The sequence below is a fragment of the Schistocerca nitens genome, chromosome 2, assembly GCF_023898315.1.
Source record: "Schistocerca nitens isolate TAMUIC-IGC-003100 chromosome 2, iqSchNite1.1, whole genome shotgun sequence".
Taxonomy (NCBI): domain Eukaryota; kingdom Metazoa; phylum Arthropoda; class Insecta; order Orthoptera; family Acrididae; genus Schistocerca; species Schistocerca nitens.
In genome coordinates this window covers 467,669,749-467,696,070 of record NC_064615.1, presented here as the reverse complement: position 1 = coordinate 467,696,070, position 26,322 = coordinate 467,669,749, and the positions used below count along the sequence as shown (strand labels likewise).

At 39.8% G+C, this 26,322-nt stretch overlaps 1 protein-coding gene across 1 annotated transcript in view; it reads right to left on the bottom strand.

Moving 5' to 3' along the window:
• Positions 1 to 14,800, bottom strand: part of LOC126236379 (uncharacterized) — a 113,333-nt gene extending 98,533 nt beyond the window's left edge. The window contains exon 1 of the mRNA XM_049945636.1: positions 14,652 to 14,800. Coding sequence (XP_049801593.1) covers positions 14,652 to 14,742 — 91 coding nt within the window. The 5' untranslated portion in view covers positions 14,743 to 14,800. The remainder of the gene's footprint in view (positions 1 to 14,651) is intronic.
• Positions 14,801 to 26,322: the final 11,522 nt, after the last annotated feature.

Sequence of the window (26,322 nt, the reverse complement as noted above, 5' to 3'; positions counted from 1 at the left end):
AGGAATGGAAGAAGAAAATAAAAAAAAAAATATGTTATGGAATGATAGTAACAACTCACTGAATAGTAGAAGCATTGAGAGCAGTTGAAAGGTGAACACCCCCCCCCCCCCCCACACACACACACACACACACACACACACAGAGAGAGAGAGAGAGAGAGAGAGAGAGAGAGAGAGAGAGAGAGAGAGAGAGAGAGAGAGAGAGAGAGGGGGGGGGGGGAGGGAGGGGGGGAGGGAGGGAGGGGAGGGGAGGGGAGGGGAGGGGGAGGGGAAGAGGTAGTTGGGGAAAGGTGGCTAATGACTGAGAGGGAGATAGCAACTGCACTCACATGAGATTGGAAAGCAAGAGGGAGTGGCAGCAGGTGCCCAGGATAAGAATGCAACATGAGCATTGGCACAGGTAAGCTTGTGCAGTGCATGAGGAAGTAGATGATGATGATGTGAGGTTGGAGTAGATTGGGAGGGGGTTACAGAGCAGAGGGAGGGGAGTGTGTGCAGAAGACAGTGTGGATGATGGATGAGTTGTGTTCAGGGTGGAGGTGAGCACATGGCTGGAGGCTAATGGAGAATGGGGCCACAAAGATTACAGGAATGGAGGATGTGTTGCAAGGACACATCCCATCTACATAGTTAACAGAAGTTGGCAATGGAATGAAAGATCCATATGGCAAATATTGTGAAGCAGCCATTGAAGTCCAGCATGTTATGCGCAGCAGTCTGTTCCACTGATGGTTAGTCAACTCTGCTTTCAGTCACAATTTAGCAGTAATCATTCACTTTGGTGGTCAGGTGATTGGACATCATGCCCACATAAAATGCTGTGCAGAAATTGCAGCAGAGCTAGTACATAAAGTGACTGCTTTCATAGGTGGCTCTGCCTCTGATGGGATAGAATAAGACTATGATGGAGCTGGAGTAGGATGTGCCGAGTGGGAGTATTGGGCAAATCTTGCACCTGGGTCTTCCACAGGGATGTGACCCATGCAATATTTGATTGAGACTGATTGTGGCATAAATATAGACCAAGATATTGCAGATACCACTTTGGGATGTGTGGTAAAAGTTGTAGGTAAGGACATTACTCATTTCCTAGTTGTTCCAGCCTGAGATGATACTGGCTGAGGAAGAGGGGTTCTCCTGGGCAGCTGGTTCTTGGGTGTGATAGGGAGTCTAGGGATATGTGAGGATGTGATGTAGGAAATCTGTATGTGGACTAGGTTTCGGGGATCATGCCTGTCTGTGAAGACCCCACTGAGATGTTCAGAATAATGCTTCATTAGTTGGGAATTAAGGGACTAAACAACGAGGACATCAGTCTGTCAGTGAAGAGAGTGTTCATCTGGAGTTGGCGATGACAGCCAGAAATTTGATCCTATTATGAAGCCATGTACAAGTAGTAAAACTGAAGCACTGAACACAGTACTGATGCAAGAGCTGAGAAATAATTTAAAGACAAATGAAAGTATATAAGCCAGATTGGTGCATAGGTGAGAGCAGATGAGGGGACTCCTAGTGGTCATCTGTGGTGAAAGAAACCTCACCTCATCTAAACCTCCTGCCAATTCAATTAAGGACGAAGACAGTTACAGAGTAAATAAGGACTTCTAGCTAGGAGGTGTGTAACAGTAAATGTCACAAGGCTAAAAATGTGATGGACGTCAGTTGGACTGACAGTAATGAAGTGAGAGAAATAAAAGGATCAGAGGGGGGTGGTGCCAGGCAAGCATCCTGCAGAGCTCTGCATTTTGTCCCAATCCATTAAAGTAAAAAAATACAGTCAAATAAGAGAACAGCAAACACTATATATCGGAGTGCTACCCCTAAAATTGAAAATAAGGAGCAGCAGAAAAATGGGGCTAACCACATCTAATAGCATTTAAAACAGAGATGACAAAGGGAGCTGGCATAGGAGGTAGTGTCAATGGTCCCCCAAACCCAGCAAATGGCGGAGATGCCCTAATGCTAAGTCCCTGCTTCTGCTTTGAAATTAGTTAAAATCTTTACACTAGCATCAAAAAATGGAGAATCAGTTCAACTATCTGTCAGTCATCCACCAATACTAGAGACATGGAATCTGGGAATACCACGTTCATAGAGAGCCAGAAGGAGACGTCGTTCCACCAGGATGAGAGCTACTGTTTGTATTGCTCAGCAACCACAATGTGGGGATTGTGTTTCACATAAAATAAAATTGTGTGTTAATCTGGTATGTGCAATATGGAGGCGACAAGATGCTGGATTTCTCCCAGGAGGAATGTATGGTTGGTTGGTTGGTTTACAAGGGGGGAAAGGGACCAAACTGCTTGGTCATCATTCCCTTGTTCCTACTGTAACAATTCCACAAAGGAAAGAATAAAACAAACTAGACATACAGCACAATACTGAGAGGAAGGAAAAACCACAAAAATGACAGAAGAGCAACGAACACTACTAGGAACAAAATAGGACAAGAAAAACACAGACACAAGAAAATAAAAGGATAAGCCAGCCACTCTGCAACACATTAAAACCTCCACCTTAAGCACTAGGCTGGAGGACACTGAGGGACAAAGGAGATGCGCTAAAACTTAGATCAAATAATAAAACCCACCCTCACATACCAAACGTAAATCCAAATCAGCTGATGAGGTGTTGTCTGCTAAAATTAATGATAATGAGTCCGGTAACTGAAGATGATATCTCAGGGCAGCCAAACTAGGACAGTGCAAAAGAAAATGGGCCACTGTCAACTGGACACCACAACGACACTGGGGTGGGTCTTCACGGCACAGGAGGTAGCCTTGGGTCACCCAAGCATGACCAATGCGGAACTGGCAGAGAATCACAGAGTCCCTTGAGAGGCCCACATGGAGGACTTCCACACATTCGTAGTCTCCTTAATGGCATGCAGTTCATTGTGCGTACTGAGACTATGCCATTCCGTCTCCCAAAGCCAAAAAACCTTGCAGCATAATAATGAATGCAGGTCAGCTATTGGAATGGCAATCTCCATAAGCAGTTTCCGTGTAGCCTGTTTCACCAGCCTGTCAGCATGTTCGTTGACTGGGATTCCGACGTGACCTGGGTCCAGACACACATCACCGAACAACTGGACCGTTCCAGGGCAAAGAAGGACTCCTGGATGGTCACTACCAAAGGATGACGAGCGTAGCACTGGTCGGTAGCTTGTAGGCTGTTCAAGGAGTCAGTAAACATAAGAAATGACTCCCCAGGGCATGATTGGATGTGCTCAAGAACACAAGATATAGCCACCAGCTCTGCAGTGAAAACACTGCAGCTATCGGGCAAGGAATGCTGTTCAATATGGCCTCTGTGAAAGTAGATTAAGCCAACGTGACCATCAGCCATCGAGCTGTCGGTGTAAACCACTTCAGAGCCCTGGAATAAGTCAATAATGAGAGGGAGTGACAGCAGAGAGCCGTGGGAGTAACTGAGTCCTTAGGGCCATGTGAAAGGTCCAGGCAAAGCTTCAGCTGAGGTTTACACCATGGAGGTGTACATGAATGGGCCTCAAGTAGAGGTGGTAAAGGGAAGGAATCCAGTTCAGACAGAAGTGATCAGATGCAAACCACAATTGTGAGCCCTGACCTGGGCCGCAAATCCGGGAGATGAAGTGCAGTGGTTGGGAAAATGAGACAGTAATTCAGGAGAACAATCAATGTGTGCAACGTAAATGGAGAGCAGTTGTGCATGCCTAACCTCCAATGGAGGGACTCCGGCCTCCACCAGGACGCTGCTCACCGGACTCGTCCTAAACCCCCGTCACTAGTCGAACGCCACAGTGGTGCACTGGGTCGAGTAAACACAACACTGAGGGCGCCGCCAAACCATAAACCAGACTCCCATAGTCAAGGCGGCATTGAACACGGTCTCTGTACAGCTGCAGCAGTGTAGTGTGATCTGCACCCCTCTGCTCAGGCAGCAGAGGGCATTGAGGTGCTGCCAGCATTTCCACTTCAGCTGATGAAGATGAGGAAGCCATGTCAATCAGGCATCAAAAACTAGTCCTAAGAATCAATATGTCTCTACTACAGGGAGTGGATCATCATTAAGGTACAGTTCTGGTTCCGGATGAACAGTACGACTCCGACAGAAGTGCATGACACACAACACTGAGGCTGAAAACTGGAAGCCGTGGTCTAGAGCTCATGACTGAACCTTGTGAATGGCTCCCTGTAGGCGCCTCTCAGCAACACCATACAAAGAAGATGAGACGAACGGCCCTACAGCTGCTGCTAGGCCATTAAGGGGCTCCGGAACGCCCTATACTTGCAATGTTAAAATAACGCTTATAAATTACATCTTTCCTCACAAAGTATTTGAGGTAGGAAGTTGAACTTTTTACAGATTATTTATTGGAATATGGGCTACAACTTAACACAGGGATTTTACAAAATTTTAGTTCAGTTATTAAAGATGATTTTTTTTCAATTGTAATGAAAACTCACAACATTTTTTTGCAATTTTTTATTTATATATTCAAAAATATACAGTTTTTTTTGGAAAAAGGCTGTGTTAAATTATGCAGAAGGTACTGTGTAACATTTACTGAAAGTTTGAAACAAATATGTTTGGAAGATCCTTAGAAAACATGTAATTAGTATGAGAAAATAAAAGTTTTGGGAATCGAGCGACAAAGATTGGATTAACTTTTTAGTGCATTCCAGGTCCATAGGATGGATTATCTTCATCCTCTACAAACTCCTCCTCCAGCTTCCTCTTGTTCCTCCTCCTGTTTACTCTTGCTTGTATTTCTAGACTCTTTACAGCCCTGTCTGCAGCCCGAAGGCGTTCCTTGTCTAAAGCAAGCATCGCTCCTACCATGTTAGAACCTATCTTCATTCCCATATTTCTAAATACCTTGCACCTTACAATGTTGCCATCATTGAAAGTCGCAACAGCATCATACACACCAAAGTGAAGTGTTTCTATTCCAACAAATACAGTCTTGGGGATTCTCGACCATATAACACTATTTACACTTTCATTGGGGTTTTGAGTTTTTCCGTGAATACACTTTTTCAACAGTTCAGGTGCTGCTAAGTCTCTGAAAATAGGTTTTATACTTTATCTCACATCACTAAAATGTACCTGATGAACACGGACGTTAATAATAACACCATTTGACAGCAGTTTAACAGCGCCACAGTGGGTCACGCCCATGTAGAACACATTTCAAAAAAAATTTAAAAATAGTTGTAGTCTTCGGAATTGAATAAATTATATATCTATTAAAAGGTAATAGTCTGCAGATTCAGAAAACGCAAAAAAGTAAAAATTGAACTTTTCATGATTTTGAGCCTTTCCGGACCCCTTAATGGCCACTAAAAATAGAGATACACTCAATATAGAGCCTCGCGAGACCCCATTCACCTGGATATGGGAGGAACTATGGGAGACACCAACCTGGACCCCACTCATAAAATGTGGCAAGGATATGATGTCGCCAGGTCGTGTCGTAAGCTTTTCGTAAATAAAAAAAAGACACCAACAAGGTGTTAGCGTTTGGAAAAGGCTGTTTGGATGGCAGACTCAAGAGGCACAAGTTTATCAATGGTAGAGCAACCCTGGCAGAAACCGCCCTAGCCAGTAGGCCACGTGACTCCAGGACCCAACCCAACCGCTGACACACCATACATTCCAGCAGCTTACAAAGAACGATAGTGAGGCTGATGGGCCAATAGCTATCCACATCAAGCGGGTTTTTACCAGTTTTGAGCACTGGAATGATTGTGCTCTCCCACCATTGCGATGGAAAAGCACCATCACGCCAGATCCCATTGAAGATGATGAGATGTCGCTTGTAGACGAGAGCTGTTTAATCATCTGACTGTGGATCCGATCTGGCCCAGGAGCTTTATCAGGGCAATGTGCAAGGACGCTAAGGAGCTCCCACTCTGTAAATGGGGTGTTATAGGGTTCACTGTGGCGTGTAGTGAATGAGAGGACTTTCGCTTCCATCCGCTGTGAAAGGCTGGGAGATAATTCTCTGATGCAGAGGCTTGAGCATAGTGCTCAACAAAGTGCTTGGCTATTGCATTTGCATCAGTAGAGAACATGCCACTGATGGTAATGCCAGGGACACCTGTTGGGGTCTGGTACCCAAAAATACGTCTGACCTTCGCCCAGACTTGGGAAGGTGACACATGGCACCCAATGGTCGAGACGTACCTCTCCCAACACTCCTGTTTCAGTCTGTTTGTAAGGTGGTGAACGCGGGCACGGAGACGTTTAAATGCTATTAGGTGCTCCAGAGATCGGTGCCGCTTATGCCGCTGTAGAGCCCGCCTACACTCTTCAATGGCCTCAGCAATTTCCACTGTCTTTCGCTGGGGGCACACTAAGGAACCATGGATCATGTTTTCCGCCGCAGCAACGATCATTCTAGTGACCCGCTCAACCACCACATCGATGGTACCATGTGGGGGAGATTCAACAGTGACAGCAGAGGTGAAAGCTTCCCAGTCTGCCTTGTTTAGAGCCCATGTGGGTAGGCGTCTATGGGCATGACACCGGGGGAGTGAGGATGATGGAGAAATGGTCACTACTACACAAGTCATCGTGGACTCTCCAGTTGACAGATGGGGAAAGTCCTGGGCTGCAAAATGATAAATCAATGGCCAAATAGGTGCCATAAACCACACTAAAAGGTGTGGGAGCCCCAGTACTTAGGAGGCAGAGGTTGAGCTGAGACAGTAAATTTTCGACCTCTCTACCTCGGCCAGTAAGCACGATGCCACCCCACAAGGGGTTATGGGCTTTAAAATCTCCCAAAAGTAGAAAGAGTTAGGGAGTTGATGAATCAGTGTAGCCAAGACGTTCAGGGGTACCACACCATCTGGACGGAGATATACATTGCAGACAGTTATTTCTTGTGTCGTCCTTATCGTGACAGCCACAGCTTCAAGAGGTATGTGAAGGTGCACAGGTTCACTACACACCGAGTTCAGGACATAGATGCAAACTCCACCTGACGCTTTATTATATTCACTATGGTTCTTGTAATATGCCCTACAGCTGCAGAGGGCAGGGGTCAGCATTGCCGGGAACCAGGTTTCCTGGAGGGCAATGCAGAAAGTAGGTATAAAGCTTAACAGCTGCCATAGTTCAGACAGGTGGAGGAAAAAACTGTAGCAATTCCACTGGAGGATAATGTTATCGTGAGGCAGGGAAGGCATGAAACGCTCAATGAGGCAGTTTACGCCTCAGGGCCACAGCTGCCACCAACTTAGTTCCTGAGCAGTCTATATCGATTGTGTCTGAGGGTTCGGCGGACGCCAGAATCTCCACCTCACCCTCACATGCAGAGCTTGTAGGTAGCAGTGGCGTGGGTGCCACCGTAATTTCCTTGTTTTTGAGGGTCTTCTTTTTGGATTTATCTTACTGTTCCTTGGGTTTCTCTGACTGGGAGGGCTTCTTTGACTCATTCTCCGGGACTGAGGAGGATCATTAAGCCCTAAGACCAGTTGCTTTTGGGCACTTCAGCCACTGGCAGATGTCATCTTTCCCACTAGTAGAAACCTGGGAAGGGAGGGACCCAAGGGACCTCTTCCCAGCGAGAGTATCCGAAGAAGACTTACTCTTACGCTTCTCTGGATGAGGACTGATGTCCCCGATGGTTGGGGGGGGGGGGGGGGGCAGTGCTCCCAAGGTAGGTGGTGCAGGAACAACAGGGAGGGAAGTGCCCCCCACCATTAAGGGGGCAGGTGTAGTCTTACGGCTCTGAGATCCAACTGGAATTGACTGAATGGATGGGGCTAGAACTGTTCTTGTAGTGGCGGCATAAGATGTCAGAGGTACAGGATGTAGGCAGTCAAATTTCCTCTTAACCTCAGTGTAGGTCAGTCAGTCAAGGTTCTTGTATTCCATGATTTTACATTCCTTCTGGAGAATCCTGCAGTCTGGTAAGCAAGGGAATGGTGCTCTCCACAGCTGACATGGGAGGCATGGCACATGAAGTATTGGGATGTGATGGACGTCCACAGTCACAACATATGACGCTGGAAGTACAGCGGGAAGACACGCCCGAACTTCCAGCACTTAGCACCGCAAAGGGGGAGGAATATATTGCTTGACATTACACCGGTACACCATCACAATGACCTTGTTGGGTAATGTATCACCCTCAAAGGCCAAGATGAAGGCACCGGTGGCTACCCGATTATCCTCTGGACTCCTATGGACACACCGGATGAAATTAACTCCTCGTCACTCTAAGTTGGCGCACAGCTCATCATCAGACTACAAAAGAAGATCCCTGTGAAATGTAATACCCTGGACCATATTTAAGCTCTTATGGGACGTGATGGAAACACAAACATCCCCCAGATTGTCCCAGCTGAGTACTGTCCGTGATTGGGCAGTGGATGCTGTTTTTATCAAGACTGACCCCGATCGCATTCCGGACAATCTCTCCACCTCCCCAAACTTGTCCTCTAAATGCTTCACAAAAAACTGAGACTTTGTCAACATGAAGTGTGTCACATCAGATCTCGTACATACGAGGTACAGGGGGAGTAAGTTTCTACATCTACCACATCTACATTTATACTCCACAAGCCACCCAACGGTGTGTGGCGGAGGACACTTTACGTGCCACTGTCATTACCTCCCTTTTCTGTTCCAGTCGCGTATGGTTCGCGGGAAAAACGACTGTCTGAAAGCCTCCGTGCGCACTCGAATCTCTCTAATTTTACATTCGTGATCTCCTTGGGAGGTATAAGTAGGGGGAAGCAATATATTCGATACCTTATTCAGAAACGCACCCTCTCAAAACCTGGCGAGCAAGCTACACTGCGATGCAGAGCGCCTCTCTTGCAGACTCTGCCACTTGAGTTTGCTAAGCATCTCCGTAACGCTATCACGGTTACCAAATAACCCTGTGACGAAGTGCGCCGTCTTCTTTGGATCTTCTCTATCTCCTCCGTCAAACCGATCTGGTACAGATCCCACACTGATGAGCAATACACAAGTATAGGTCGAACGAGTGTTTTGTAAGCCACCTCCTTTGTTGATGGACTACATTTTCTAAGGACTCTCCCAATGAATCTCAAACTGGTACCCGCCTTACCAACAATAAATTTTATATGATCATTCCACTTCAAATCGTTTCGCTACAACCCTTAGCCTGGCATTCCTCCCATGATGTGGCCAGGGAAGGGAACAATTTGGGGTCATACTTCTTCACATTGTAGTTAGACGTCAACCACTTAGAGACTCCTGGATTGGACCGTCAGCAAGAGATGACGTACTATGCTTCACTGCGTGTCATCCGCCCTGATGCCACCCACTCCAACCAGGGGCCCTCCCCATGGGCGCCCGCCACCCAGCCGCAGCAAAGCCACCTGGCAGGATGGCCATTGCCATCGTCCCGATGCCCCAGGGTGATGGGCATCTGCTCCTTGGCATACATGGGGACTTAATGGCGCAGGCATGAACAGAGTGATCCCTGTGTAGTCAGGGGGCTGCAACCAACAGTGTACATGGCAGCCCCACCACAACAGACTGGCTACTGTGATGGATATCAGGTGCAAACAAGCAAACAAGTCCATTATCATCAGCACAGAAAACGATACTGCACAGTGGATGGAGGGAAATGCACCCAGGAGGGTGACCTCGCCCAACAGCTGGAGAATGAGCGGAAGTGCAGATCCATGTCGATGAAGGATGCGAGAAGTCTCAGCACATGATGGACACGATGCATCATGTAAGGCACCCTTCCCCAATTGGCTCGCTCTTGACAAAAATTTAGAAGAATGGAGGTCAAACTCGACAGGGGACCGTGTGAGATTCCTTTTAGTCACCTCTTACAACAGGCAGGAACACCTCATTCTAACCCCCAGACCCACACGAGCGCGAGGGGGGGGGGGGGGGGGGATGTATAGAGGAGCGCCATAGAGAAGTGGTCTTCCTGAAAGTGCAAAATTTGTTAGATATTACATTAACCCACGAGATGACATTCCATCTCTGAGTAAAGAGAGGTGTTATTTGCAAACATAAATCAGCACCTGTGATTGATGAAGCAAATGTTGGATGAGTAATCTCTCCTCTAGCTGAATGATTAGTAAGTTCACTCCCTGGGATGCTTACACAACTTGAGACACAGAGAAAGACAACCGAGCAGGAAGCATGACTAAGGCAATGAGATGGGTCATTTCATGTAAATGAGGAATCATTATAAAAAAAAATAATTTTTCTGTGGGAATATTTTCCCCTGTTACTTATGTAGGTTGGGCATTGAATTTTGTTAGCAAGATTGATTTTTCCCTCAAAAACCTATTGTTTACTTATGAGAGCCATTGTTTTGAAGATTATATTGTTGAGTTTGTTCATGCAGAAGATTTGATCAATTTCAAGGTAAGAAAAAAATCATGAAATTTATAATAATTCTTTATGGTTTATACATCACTTTAAAGCGCATAACTTCTTCTTCTTTTTGGTATATTTTTAGAAGCAAACAATTTAAGCATGATAAATACAAAAACATTTATATAAGCTAACCCAAAATGTGTAACATGAGTTACCAAATGCCATTTTTTTTTAAGATTTTCACAAAATACATTAAAGTACAGAAACTTATATTCCATGCTGTCATTCACATAAGTGTACTTGATAATTTGGTGTCTCAAATAAATTTCCTCCTGGAAGCCTTCTCCTGGTATAGGATATTTAATTGATGTAATGTGAGTTACCTTTATTTATGTAATGTGAGTTACCATAATTTTTGTAGGATTAGTTATAATTTTGAGCAGACACATTTGTTCTGAATTACATACAACACAACTAACAATATATTTCAACAAGTTTAATGTATATTTATCTCCATATGCCACATAAAATCCCATAGGGAGTATCTATTTCTATTTTATAACAATTTGCAATTTTTGCAGAACACCTTTAAGTGCAGCTGAAAAGATGAGACGATGAAGGCAGAAATTAAAGATGAAGGCAGATATGAAGAATATAAAATCAAACACAAGGAAACTATGAAAAAATTCAGGAAAAAGAAGCAGGAACAGGAAAAATGTTTGAGTAAAAGAGAACAAGAAAGGATTGCTGCAAACAGGAAATGGAATGTTAGAGAAAGAGTTGCCAAGTACAGGAAGCGGCTAAAGGAAGCATCTTCGGCTACACCAAGTAGTTCTGCCTCTCCACCATATAAAAATAGGTCTTCATTGGGAAAAGCCATATCAAAAGTGAAACGCGTACTTCCAGCATCACCCAGGAAACAAAAATGTATTATTAGGAGATTGTATCATACATATGTTGAACCTTTAGAAGTAGAAAGTCTCTAAACAAAAAATAAGTGATGAAATAATAAGTGCAGTGAGCAAATTCTATGAAAGGGATGACATTAGCAGACAGGCCCCTGGACGCAAAGACGCTGTGACTGTAAAAGATGAGAAAGGTAAGAGTAAGTTGCAAATACAACACTTGATGTTTTCTTTGAAAGAAGCCCATGCAATGTTTTGTGAAGAAAATGGCAAATTGATTGGTAAAAGTAAATTCGCAAAATTATGACCCAAACATGTAATGCTTGCCAATAAACTTCCACACAACGTGTGTCTCTGCAGATATCACGAGAATTTCATCTGCGCTATTAACTCTCTTCATAACATAGTACCTCAAATACCTAAGTACACCAGTAACTGGCCAGAATTTTTTCTATGTGCAGTGCCTACAGCCGATTGTTGGCTGGGAAATTGCATGAAATGTAAAGATTTATTGGCAGTTAAACTTCTTGATTTATGTACTGGTGTACAAGAGTACGGTGTGAAATGGTATGTGTGGCAAGAGAGTGATGGCAGAATTTTGAAAGCAGAGGAAGAAGGTACACTACAGAATCTTATTGATCATATACTTACCATAGGACCTAAATTTTTGGAGCACTGCTACTTTAAGAGAGAACAATCAAAGAACTATCAGAGTGATAAGGAATCACTATCTTCTGTGATGCTAACTGCTATGATGCAAATCGATTTTTCTGAAAATTTTACATGTGTAAATCAAGATGAAATTCAAAGTGCACATTGGCAGCACAATCAAATTAGTATTTTTACTGCCATGATTTGGCATTCAGGTACTTCTCACCCCTATGTGTTGGTATCTGATAATCTGGACCACACAAAATACACTGTCATTCCCTATGTTGATAGACTTCTTGAAAAACTACCAAAAAATATTAGAGAAGTTACAATCTGGTCAGATGGTCCTGCTTCCCAGTTTAAAAACAGATATAATGCAGAGGCTATAAAAGTTCTAAGTAAGAGTCATGCCAAAAGAATTACATGGAAGTACTTTGCAACTTCTCATGGGAAGGGGCCAGTGGATGGAATTGGTGGGGCTGTCAAATGCCAAGTTCGGTCTCTTGTGAAAAGCCGGAAATTTGTTGTAAACAGTGTAACAGATTTTGTAAAAGCATTGTTAAATTCTTCTTCTAATGTGACAGCAGTTCTTATGGGTGAAGAAGACTTTAGCCAAAGAAGCAAAAAACTACATCTCTCAGCCTTAATCAAGAACTGCAAGACTTTCTTGAACATTTCTAAAATTCATCACTTGGAACAAAATGTGGTTGGCATCCCTGCAAATTCCTGTGTTTAACTTTTAACTGCCGGAAGTTTCATTTTTGTATACCTTTAGCTGTCGTTCAGTGCTGTATTGAGTAGACCATTGTGTCACACACAGTTTGCAATTTCGAGATACGTGATAGTTGGCACGAAAAGTAGTCTGCTTTGCTTAGTTTCATTCGCTGATGACATATGGTATCATATTTTGGAATAACTCTTCCCATTCTCAAAGGATATTTTTTGCTCACAAACATGTGGTTCCAGGCGTAAATTCGAGAATCTCTTGCCGACCCCTGTTCATTAGTCTGGGTGTTCTGACGTTGACCTCTCTCAGCTTATTCCCAAGAATTAGCAGCTTTCACTCAGTTAATGCTAGGAAGAAATCCAATCTGCATTTGGATCACACTTCCTTGACTCTTGTACAGAAAGGTGAGCAGTATACTGCTGCATCCATTCTCAATAGAATACCACAAGAATTCAAAAATCTTAGCAGTAATCCACACATTTTCAAATCGAAACTGAAGAGTTTCCCCATGGGTCCCTCCTAGTATTCTGTAGAGAAGTTCTTTGAAAAATTACATTGATTCCTGTGTTATACTGTTGATTGTGTTTACATAAACTTATGGCTTTTTTTTTCATAAATATTTTATTTTATCTGTTATTACTTTTATGTACTGATATGTTCCAAGACATTGGAGATTTGCTCCTCAATTCAGTCCTATGGAACTAGACATGTAAAACAAAATTAAAAAATAATAATAATAATAATAATAAAAACACAGGCCTTACTCTCAGGAAGAAGTTACTGATAATGTACGTTTGGAGCAAAGAGTGGTACGGTATTGAATCACTGATCTGTGGGACACCAGATAGGTCTGATAAGGTTGTCGACAGAATTAATGAAGAAAGGAACATGTGGAAAACATTGACAGGAAGATAGGACATGTGTTAAGACATCAGGGAGTACTGGAAGTAGATGCAATGGGTGAAAAAGTGCAGGGGAAGACAGAGACTGGAATACATGCAACAAATAAATGAGGATGTAGGATGTTAAAGCTACTCTGAGGTGAAGAGGCTGACATAAATGAGGAACTAAAGGCACGTTGCACAAAACTACTCAGAACGCTCAAGAAAACAGCTAGTTTAAGGGAGAAGGGCCATTTTCATGAGTATTTCCAAAATAAGTTCGTGAACTCACTTTTAACAGTGCCCAAATCATTGACAAGTGATGGCATATATATGAAGTACGAAAGACAGAAAAGATTCGTATGTTCCAGAATGTTAATGCAAGAAGAAAGGAAGAAATGGAAACAGTGGAAGATAGACACAATACATCAGGTTCTCAAACGCTGGGCAAAATGTGTTCAAGAAGTTGCATCAGTGAGCAAAAAGTACAGAAGTTGAGGAATAAATTTAATGTTTTACTTCAAACAGTGTTGGGAAGTAATAATAAGCCCATTATGATGGCTGCATACTCCAAAATTGTATGCTGTGACAAACACATGATAGCATACGAAATATTAGTTTTTGTACAAGGGCATGACTAAGGCTGGAATGTTTTTATAACACAGAAAGTTCTGGACTCTCTCTGTTACAATGTAAAGATTAAGGTATACGCTTTCAGAAAACTGTAGCCACTAAATATTTCTTAAATTACCTTCGTACAGTGTGATTTATCAGTACAAGGCACAAGAGTGAGTCAAATGCATATAGAGTGGGTTGGCGGATTGATGCTTTACAAGAAAGGAGCAAGTATGTATGGAACCACAATCGGCCAGAAAACAATGTCACAGTATGGCTTTTTCTCGCGGATTTGTACAATGGGCAGAGTCTCTGTAAATATTACTCTTTCATGTCTCAAAAATTAACCAAAATGTCAGCTGTCAAAAAGTATTTTATACACTCTACATTCCTGCGATACATTTTATTACATTTCCACATGTCAAATCAAAATGAAAGTAATTTTTCTTGAAGTTTTAAATTGTTTAAGAAGTGTCAACGTGCATACAGGTGATTGTTTATAGCCTGGCAAAGTTATGAAAGACTGTCTATGACAAGCACGAAGGTTTAGCAAAACATAATTACCAGTGATAGATGCATCGCACAGAGAACCATATTTATTTTGAGCGCTATTAAGCGCTCTTTGGATATTGACAAAATCTTCGCTGAATTCCATATTTCCCTATGATTACATAAATTCCCGCTTCACACTTTCAAATATATAAGGTACAGACCCAAAGATATTCAAGTTTGAAATTACATTGCAAAGATACAAACCACTTAAAGATTTGTTGGCGCCATCGTCTAACACAACGATACAAAGGCGACCTCAACTAACGTTTTCTATTCTGCCAGTAAACCCCGGAATCTTTAAAGATTCCAACTCTCGTCTATAAAGCAGCTTCAAACTTCTGATTCTTTACAAATGACTTAATATCTGTCGTGAAGCATGTACGGGAGAGAAGGTTTAGAAAGGTTTTGAAATTAAGCCCCCCCCCCCCCCCCGTAAACGATCAAACGTGTTTGACAAAATCGTCTTATCTAGCCACGGATTTATCAAGCAAGGCTGTACAAGTCCAAACAATGTTTGTCAGTTTAATCTCACGACGAAGCAGGCGCTATTCGTGTTCACGTGTATTTTGGGCGTAGTGAGTACCGCCGCAAATGCAGACAAAGCAGTCCTGGCACTGACTTTGGCATTGTGTTTAAAGAAGAAGAAGAAAACAATAGTCTGGTGTAGGAAATGGCTTAAAATGAGAGATTTACCCATGGAAATATGCTAAAGGAAATATTACTGTAACAACCCGACGATTACTTCAACTTTCTCCGAACGGACAATGACCCTTTTTAGAACTTATTAAATCCCTCCTAAAAGAGCAAACTTGGCTGTCAAATTCGCTCTTATCTAGCCACTGATGTGTAAAACAAGCCCGTACACGTACTAAGAAAGCTTGTCAATTTAATCTTTTTTGAAGCAGACACTTTTCATGTATACTGTATTTTGACACTAGTGGGAATGGCTACAAACGCAGATAAAGTATTTCTAACATTGATTCTGGAACTGTGTTTAAAGAAGGGAATGGTTTAAAATGAGAAATATGCATCTGGAAATCCGTTAATGGAAATGTTTTACTCAGAAGCTGATGATTGTATCAACTTTCTGCGGATGGACAGTGAAAATTTTAACAAGTTGTTTGGCGTTACTCCAACCTCACATTGAAAAAGACGACACAAGTACGAGAAAAGTTATTCTCTTCTACTCGTCGTCTAATGACAGGTCATTTAAATACCGCAACATATAGCCCACATCGTCGGTGGAAGAACCGGAGAACTTCGATTTCTTTTATTTCATTCCAATCTGATTGTATGTCACTGTACGCGTGTAATATCGATTTTGTTCATAATCTCGTCATACGTAATACATGGTTGCGAAAGATATGGTAACTATGCCTTTTGGTAACTGTTAGTGCAATTTTGTTTTAATACGTGACAGTAGTTCTCATGGTCGTGGAAACTCACGATACAATGAGATAAACCGTAATAAAATAATTTTACACTACACATGTGCAGGGTAACTTCAACACAGACTTTCCACTACAAATGTGCAGGGAAACGTCAACACAAACAAAGTCTGCCATCTTGTCAAACTTATCGTCAATAATGTCTCTAAAACACGTCAAACACGATCTATGGTTGGCAAACACGTCAAACTGCACCGTACACGGTCTAATATTTGGCAAGTATAGTTAAGTTTGACAAAATGTTTGATGTTTAAAGTTGGTTGAAAGTCGCCAAGTGCTCTCATTATCAAACGTGTGTAGTCTGTGTAATTTATGCTCCTTTTTTTAAAGCAAAAGCTAGTTATTCACAAATCTCAATGCTTATGACACCATAACTCCTGAACTATGTGCTGTACGATACAGTGATATTGTTTTGCAGGTACATTTAGTGATGTATGTGGACACTGTCTGCAAAACGTATTGCGAATATAGTAGTAATAAATCAAAATGTCGTGCTAGATATGCCAGTTTTACTCCATTAACAGTGAAAATGTAGCAAAAAATCAACTTTTTCTTTCGGAATTTTCGGTACTGTGTCAGCAAGAAAAAGTTTCATAAAAGGTAGAAGTTATTTGTAAAATTTGTTGCTGGTCACTAATTGCACTCGTTCTCAAATACTTGGTGAATACAGTTAGAGTGCTTCTGCGTGTCAAGACATATATACACTGTCTAACTAAAATCTGCATCTTACTGTGTCAAACTTTTAAATTATGGTTACTGAGAAGATAATAACAGCATTTAATTTTTCTAATTCCATCAAAAATTATATGAAATACTGAAAAACCAAAATTTAATTGCTCCTGGAAGCCATTATCTAGGCAAACTGCAACTGCAAGGGGTGCCATGAGCTGGATTAGCCATTTCGTAACACATAATGTAGTATTTCCGTCATGCAGCTCTCTATACAAAGTCAACACTGAGCGTGCTAATGAAGATAAGGCTGGTATTGTTTATACTTTACTTAACCAACAGAAAAGAAATGGCCACAACCTATGCAAATAAGAAATGAGATTGTCTATAGGTCACAAATCACCATTAGTGATAAGACTGTCTGAAGACTCTGTATCTTCAAGCCTTTAAGCATGCTAAGATTAAATGGAATCAATACGAAAAAATCAGTTAAATAATCCATGGAGTATATTAAATTTAACACAAAAATACCTTTTGCCTCTTGCAAGCATATTCCTTAAAAACTATTGTATAATATGAGGCTGTTGCAAATTATAAAATTAAAAAAGGTGTTAAAATATGATGACATTTTGAATATCAACATAAATAATGTCATAAATTAAGTAAAATAATAGCTTTCATCTCTATAATTCTGTGTAGTCTACATACAGCAATTTTTAGTATTGTAACTGTAAATGTAAATCTAACCTATACCAATTTTTTTTTGTTTATTGGTCCTTGTCATCTTTTCTGTACATGACTAATATTAGATATACATGAAGTTAACTTGCAAATTGAATGATACTATTGGAAGTAGGCTGTTTAGGTTCTTATGTTGGTAAAGCCACGTAGTGCTCCGTAGGAAAATCACTGTCTGTGCTGTGTGCAGTCTGTGGCTGGGTGGCATTGTTGGAATTTGCTATTGCAGTGTTGGGCAGTTGGCTGTTAACAGCGTGTAGCGTTGCGCAGTTGGAGGTGAGCCGCCAGCAGTGGTGGGTGTGGGGAGAGAGATGGCAGAGTTTTGAGAGTTGATGATCTGGACGTGTGTCCATCAGAGAGAGTAAATTTGTAAGACTGGATGTCATGAACTGATATATATATATATATTATGACTTTAGAAGACTATTAAGGTAAATACATTGTTTGTTCTCTATCAAAATCTTTCATTTGCTAACTATGCCTATCAGTAGTTAGTGCCTTCAGTGGTTAAAATCTTTTATTTAGCTGACAGTATTGGCGCTCGCTGTATTGCAGTAGTTCGAGTAATGAAGATTTTTGTGAGGTAAGTGATTCATGAAAGGTATAGGTTATTGTTAGTCAGGGCCATTCTTTTGTAGTCAGATTGCGTTGCGCTAAAAATATTGTGTGTCAGTTTAGTGGTGATCAGAATAAGTAAAGAGAGAAATGTCTGAGTATGTTCAGTTCTGCTCAGCTGTTTGAAAATCAAATAATGTAAGAGGTTTATCAGCACAATGATTCATTAATTTTGCTAAGGGGACGGTTCACTATAAGAACATGTTTTAGACAATATTGTGAGTGCCTGGTAATATAATAATAAAACCATTAAATACATCACAAAATTATAGCATTAAACAGTGTACAGCAACAAAGGAATAAGATGATAAAATCATTAGACAATATGACTTTTAAATACGTTACAAAATTACAGCATTAAACAGTGTACATACAACAGAGGAATAAGATGATGAAATAATAAGACAATATGACATTAAGGCAGTACTGGGACAGCTACATACTTTGCAATAGTCTAGTATTTGATGGTCCAAGCTGTTGCAGCATGCAACAAAAAATTTGCAGATTGGAATATCTACAGATGAAAAGCTTATCTATTTCATCATTATACAGTTTAGGGTAGTATATTTTCATAGACACTGTGGTACATGTTATTTAAGAGATACGATTTTAGAGACAATTTAAAAGTTCAAACTTTTTCTATTTTAATGTAATATCTTAAATTGTTGTAAACTCTTTCCCTACTAGCAGTGGTCCATCTAGTCTCAGTTTTGTTTTTATATGTTCTGTTTTAAGAAACATTTTCTGTCATGTGTAATATTTATGAAGTGTTTCATTTTTATACACTACATGGTCATAAGTGTCCGTTATTTTCTTAATGCATCTTGTAACTTGCAGAATATATAAACAATATAATGGTAGAACCTGCAAGTTCTTAAATAGTGACGTGCATGAGCTTCTAGAAGTTACACTTCCTATAGGCTGTATAATTCGTTCTTGGACAATATAGCAGTTTCTGCTGGCAGATGAGTTGCTCCAAAAATGACTTTGTACCTTGATAGGGATTCCACATGTGCATAGTATACTCTATTCATCATATACTATGCCATGCATCCACTACAAAATTTCATACAGTAGCAGAGAGTCCTTACTTTTTTACTGATGAACCTTTCACGTTTAACTTACTTTACATTTTCTTGGATATATAGTCCAAGAAATTCAGTGTTGTTTACAGCTCCTAATTCTTCACAGGATAGTATTACAGCAGGACTTTGTGCAGTATGCAAGTGCATGGTTACTGTCTTTTTTGCATACATGATAAAGCAGTATGGAGAACCAATCAGTGCTATGTGACACAAATAATTTGATTTAATTGTCCAGTCCTTTTACAGTCTATCCTCATCAGAATGTTGGTGCCATCTGCCAATTTTTATACTTATTTGCGGTAGGGTTGCTTGGTTACCAGGTATGATTGTATTTATTTGTTTCCTAACACCAAAAGCTTTTGTGAGGTCTAAGAATACAGCAGACATGAGGGTTGTTTGATAAGTCTGATGAAAAAGCAATAAAAATGTTTCATAAACAACATGCCTTATTTCTCAATATTATTTCCTTTGCGAGATATACACTTTTTCCAGGGATCTTCCAGATTTTTCACACTAGCGAAAAACTTAGTTCTGTCAGACTCCACAAAACAGTCATTGACTTCAACTATCACTTCCTCGTTTGGTGAAAATTTCTTCCCAGCAAGCCAAAGTTTGAATTTAGGGAACAGGTAAAAGTGATTTGAGGTAAGTCTGGTGAACAGGGTGGTTGAGGAACCAATTCAAAGCCAGTTCATGCACTTTCGCCATTGTTATCGCTGATGAGGACTTTTTGCATGCCACTCTTGCTTTTTTTCAGCCAACACAAGTTTCAAACGATCCAACAATGAAGCATAATAGGGTCCAGTTACGGTCCTGTCTTTTTTTAAGTAATCTGTGAGAATTATTTCTTGGGAATTCCAAAAAGCAGTGATTATCAGTTTACTATCTGATAAAATGTTTTTTTCCTTTACTGGTGCAATTCCACCAGCGTTTATTCCTTGATTTGACTTCCGTTTGACTTTGGTGTGTAATGATGGATTTGGGTTTCATCAACAGTCACAAATCGGTGCAAAAAGTCATGCAGACTGCGATTAAACATGACCAGACATTGTGCTGAAATGTTGTGCCAGAAGTGCTTGTGGTCAGCTGTAAGTAAGTGTGGCGCACAAATCACAAACAGTCATTTTGTAGTCAATTCTCTGTGCAGGGTGTTATTCACTCTCTCTGTTAAGATGTGTACAGTCTCAGAAATAGCATGAATTTTTATTCGGCGGTCTTTCATTATCATATCATGGATTTTGTCAATGGTTTCCTTTGTGGTGGTATCAGCTGGATGGGCAGAGTATGCTTTGTCTTTGGTGTTTATCCGACCACGTTTAAATTCATTAACCCAAAAGTACTTGTAGCACTTGTTTCAAAAAAATACCAAACCCAAAATATTCAAAAAATGAGTTAGAGAGGGCAGTCCCTACCTTGTAGCTTTCTAGATCAAACAAGTAAATATTTACTTACAAAAAGCTCCAAACCTCTTACATAAAGGTCGTCAGATCCAGCATTTTACACCAAAACGTACCAAATCCCTTTGAACTTTCATAGCAAGAATTATCAAATCCTCTTGCACTGATCTGGCTGACTGCTGTGACGTCACAAATGTTGTGAGGCAATATAGAGTGCCTATGCGATCACATGATTATGTTTCATTAAGGGCTACATTCAGTTTGTTAGTGTGTTATTTAATGCAATATTCTTGTGTTTTCTGTTGTGTTTGTTTAGGTTAAGCAATTTAATTGACTTCTGATGTGTCCAATTAATATGCTAATGGGCCATAATTTACATGAAAATCCAAGGAAAAGTATAATATGTGTAAATACATGGAAGTGGAGTGTTTAGAACTTCAAATCATGTGTAAACATAATGAAAGCTTTTGCAAAGCATTAAGCATATCAGGAGACAACATTATAGTGAAAGTAACAGATATTGGAACAATACAGATGCTGTGAGTGAAAGAAAATGTTTAAAGAGGTATATTGCTGTGAACTATCCTGAAAGAAGGCGGTTTAATCAAAGTAAGAAAGAATGTTTAAGCAAAAAGAAAACTATAAGTTACAGCATACAAACTGCTCTTCAGAAGAAGGTCCCCATTTGTAGATCTACGTTCCTAAATATTTTTAATGTTCAGAGAAGGAAGGTTGGGCATGCAGTTGATGAGAAAATGAATAGTGGAGCAGCAATTTCTGAAAGAAGAGGTGGTGCAAGGCTTGGTGATGATATGAAGAAACTACAGGCTGAAATTATCACTCACATACGGAAGTTTAAAAGCAGAGAACAGTAGTGGGGGAGGAAAAACATGGCATTAAGAAAATACTTGTCTCCAAATTACCTACATGTAAACTCTGTCCGAACAGGCCTTGGATGGCGCAACGTTACTTACTGACTGTTGTGTCATTCTCAGCATATAGGCGTCACTAGATGCAGATATGGAAGGACATATGCTCAACATACCATTCTCCCAGTCATTGACAGTTTTCGTGACCGGAGCTTCAACTTCTCAATCAAGTAGCTCTTTAATTTGCATCATAAGGGCTAAGTGCACCTTATACATAACACATGGAATTTATTTTATGAGGAGAGTGCAGCTGACAGTAGAGCTTCAACAAAGCTACTTATTCAGTTTATTATACAGTGAGCAATAATGTAATTATCTAGTAGATATGGTTTGATGAACTGCCAGTATAAAATTAGATTCATATTATGTGCAAAATTTATGTTAAAACCACTGTGTACTAAAAGGCAGTTTCTAATTACCTTTTTTTATTTTCTTGAGTTTTTCGTCACCAAATTCAATCAGAGGCTTGGCACCACAAAACAGGACACCTGCAATGGCTTCCTAGCATTCGAAGTTCATTTTAAACCTGCTACTGATGATGATATCAAGAAGCAGCTTGTTGTGGAAAGGCTGAACTAAAAACAAAATCTTTTTTTCAGACCTTTAAGAAATTTCTTCTGTTAACAACAACTTTTTTGGTGAACTACTTGGTACATCAGTAAATTCTGTTGTCAATACACTAAGAATTATACATTTTGTAGTTTAAACCTAAATTTACTCTTATTGCAGAGTTTTGTCTGATGATGGTCTAAAACAGATGAAAACTAGTCACAATTTTTAGTATTTGTGTATTCAAAACTGCTTTTTAATTTTTATTATATGTCGTTTGTAGACTGCTGCTTTTTCAATTATGATTACAAAAATAATGACTGTATTTATTTCACTTGATAATTAAATGGCTCATATGAAATGCATGATGGCTTATGATTATTCTGGTCATTTGCATTTCCATTTTCTGTGCCTCTCTCAGTTATGATGTGGTGAAGTGAATATAAATCTACTTATCAAAATTAATTAATAATGATGTTACATGGTTCATCCTCTTTAATTATAACGAAAATAAAAGAATGCAGTCACAATACATACTTGTTTACACACTTTGAGGAATCATTAAATGTAAAGTAAAGATTAATATAATGGCTCAATATACTTTAAATTACCCTCAGCCTGCCTGAAAACAGCAATTACATTACCATTATCTTTCATTACTCAGTTCATAATTTTGCCATGTGTTTGGCACAAATAAACAATTACAATTATTCTTTTTGAAAAAACCAGGTATGAGATGGTGGGAGGGTTGGAGAGGGGGCGTCTGAGAAGTTCCTCGCTTTGGTTTTGACAATTCAGGTTTATTGAATAAAGTCTCCACCCCTCACCAGACTATTGCAGTTTCAACATTGCTATAACATCTCTTTTAGACCATTCAAAAAGCAGTCATGGGATAAACAGCATGTTTGAAATATTCAATATCGTCAAAATGGCGCCCCTTGAAGTGTTTTGAGAGTTGGGAAACAGATGAAAGTTTGAGGTGGCAAATCAAATGAACAGAGGGGGACAATCAATCAATGAATTAGAAACACAGGGCCTTCAATTTGGCAGCAACAAATCGGGAAGTGTATGAAAATACATAGTCTTTGAAAAAAAGGATCCCTTTGATCAGATTTCCATTTATACTACAGCCCTAAGATAGGTCTTCAACCGACACAATACCATCTTTCTCCCAAAACACTGGACGCCATGGCTGATTTCTGGATGTTGAACTTCTTTGGACAGAAGGACTCACTGTGACGCTATTTATTTACTGTTTTAAGTTTTCAGGATTGTAAATGTAGTTTTCAGGTTCCATCCTCAATCGCTTATGTTGGCAAAAAGTGCATTGTAACATTAAATTGGAACCAAATAACTTTGGGTGTCAAAGATCATACATGCTTTTGCTCAATGGTCAAACATTTCGGTACCTATTCCTTTGAATTTGTCTCATATAGTATATTGTTAACAATGAAACCCACACATGTCCAGGAGAAGTGTGGAGCCTTAGCAATCGTCTTTTTGTAGCTATTCACTAGCGCTCAAGAAGAGTTTATGGGAAGCATCACTTATTATCAGAGCTGCTCTGTCACGGCACACACACTGCAGGATCGTTTTCAAATGTGAATTGAGACAATCGGGTATTGACAGTGCTATAGTAATGAAATTTCATCACTAGTGTTTATGATTCTGAGTGTCCCTGCCTGTGTAAACTTCCCCTTGAGAAACATAAATTTCATGATGTCCTGTAGCTCTACAGATGCGAAACTTTTTTGTGACTCAGTCATCTCACATTCTATCTAAAATTAAAGGTAGTTCCAAGAATAGAAAACGTAATGTTTGTGCAGTTACATAAAAAATACCAAGCTTTCATAAGGAACTTAATTCATGTTTCAGTACCAAATGGAACGAGGTGAAGCAAAGAATTTTTCAGCCTTCCTCCTACATTAGCTTTATATGAATTAACTGTTCCAGAAGTTTTCTGTAGATGCAGTTTTTTGACACTTGTACTCTTTGGCTTAGCATGTACCAGAGCCATAAAGTACACATTTATACCGTACAGCTAGAGCAAACGTTAAACCCTGTGCAGCCCACCTTATCCAGTTCCCCCCCCCCCTCTTCACCCTGCTAACATCTCTGCAGCTCGTCTCATCCATCGAATCCCACTCTTCCAGCGATAGAGGCTAGCAATGTGCTCATCTTACTCGGAAGTAATGCTGAAATCACGGGTCACTCAAAATGCTTCATTATTTGCATATTTCTTTGTTGTTGTAGTACCATGGGTGGTATTACGTTTCAAGGCAATGGTGCAATAAAGATTTATCACAAACATGTCATGCTTGGTAAAATTTGTTATAAATAAATCTCATAAGCAGTAAAAGTCTTCAAGAGATATTATCATCAGCAATACTGAAGTTGAAACTATGATGACTTCAGTGCACTACAGTGAGTAAGGACATGAAATACTGAATGGAAGGAAGTGAGTTCATGTCCTCCCATGTGTGGACTTTTCATTTCCATCTTAATGTTTTTAATACATTCTGGGACTTTCCTATGAATGTAATACAACTATGTTCAGCAATATTCGATGCTACTTACATATGTCATCATGCACCTTATGACTGACATGTGTAAAAGGAACTAACAATGTGTGAAGAGCATAGAGTTGTGACATACAAGTATTAGGTCGAAATTATTTAATGCAGTCCTGCTCTGCTCATATTCCTTGGGTAGATGTCTCAGGTATCCACATGTAACAAAATCAATTAGTATGAATGGTGCTGACAAAAGTACATGAAATTCTGTTAATTTTAGACTTGGAAGCTCTTGTATAACAATAACAAAACATATTTCACTGAGACATTTGCTGTGACCTAACAATAGATCCTACTAAATAATCACACAGTTGTGGCCACAATACCTTCAATCACTATAGATAAACAAAAGTCAATAAATAGTTCAATCAGTACATAATTTTGAAGAGAATTATTCATTCCATTCAACGATTCCATAATAATAATTCGTGAGTTGCAGTACACTTATTCCTAATATCACATACAGACCCAAATACCATAATACTGAATAGACCACATGTCATGTATGGTAATAGCTTCATAATGTATTTGTGATCAATATCATTTTATATTCTTTATTTCTTTGCAGTTTTGCTTTTTTATATTATAATTTGCAGTATGCCATTTGGAGTGAATGGTGCATCACAAACATGTCACCATTGGCACAATTTCTTATAATTGTCAATTAATGACACACCAGCAACAAATGTCTTCAGGAGACCGTAAGATCACTAGTAATGTTTATCATCACACATATTCACCATGGCTGAGGAATGAGAGATGTCGAGTTATGACCTCGAAAGAAGTAGATTCATATCCAACTGTAGGCAAATTTTTTTATTTCTTCTTTATCTTCGCCTTATTAACAGATTCTGGGACCAAAAATCACATTTGTATTTATGCCTGTGATAAGCTAACATGCCATATTTGGTGGTTTCCGAATTTACATGTGCATATTACGAAAATACACAGTTTTAGTGCTACACTGCATTAAAGATCTCTCCAAAACTTGTAATTTTGTATCGTGGTTTGTTCTGTGTCAAGAAATGTACATAAATGTGAAATATGTGGAGGTAGTGCACTTAGCACCAAACTGCAGTTCCAGTTTAACAATGAACATAATTTATTTGAGATGCCACTTTTTGCTGGCTTCTCATTACAACTGAGGAGGAAATTTAAAAGCAGAATATCAGTTACTGACGACCAATATAACCCAAACAAAACTAGCATTAAGACTCTTATTATTAGCACCTGGAGGCATTTCACTAGTGACTGTGTTGTATTTCAGTAACTGCTATATGTATGAGGTAGTATGAGTGCATGTCTGCATGACTTACACCAATAAAATATAATTAATGAAATATGAAATACACATATGACCTGTCACATCGGTTACTTGATAAAATCTGCTATATAGTTTATCAGAGGACAGATAGTATGATCCTGGGTAAACGATTTTTATTTCTAATCAAAAATCACTACTGTAACAGTGATACGTAAGCCATATAATTACAAATATCATGCACATATGTAACTCTAATTATCAGGTCTTTTGTATATTTTTAATTTTAATCAGTATTATATGTATACACACACACACACACACACACACACACACACACACACACACACACACACACACACATATATATATATATATATATATATATATATATATATATATATATATATATAACTTTC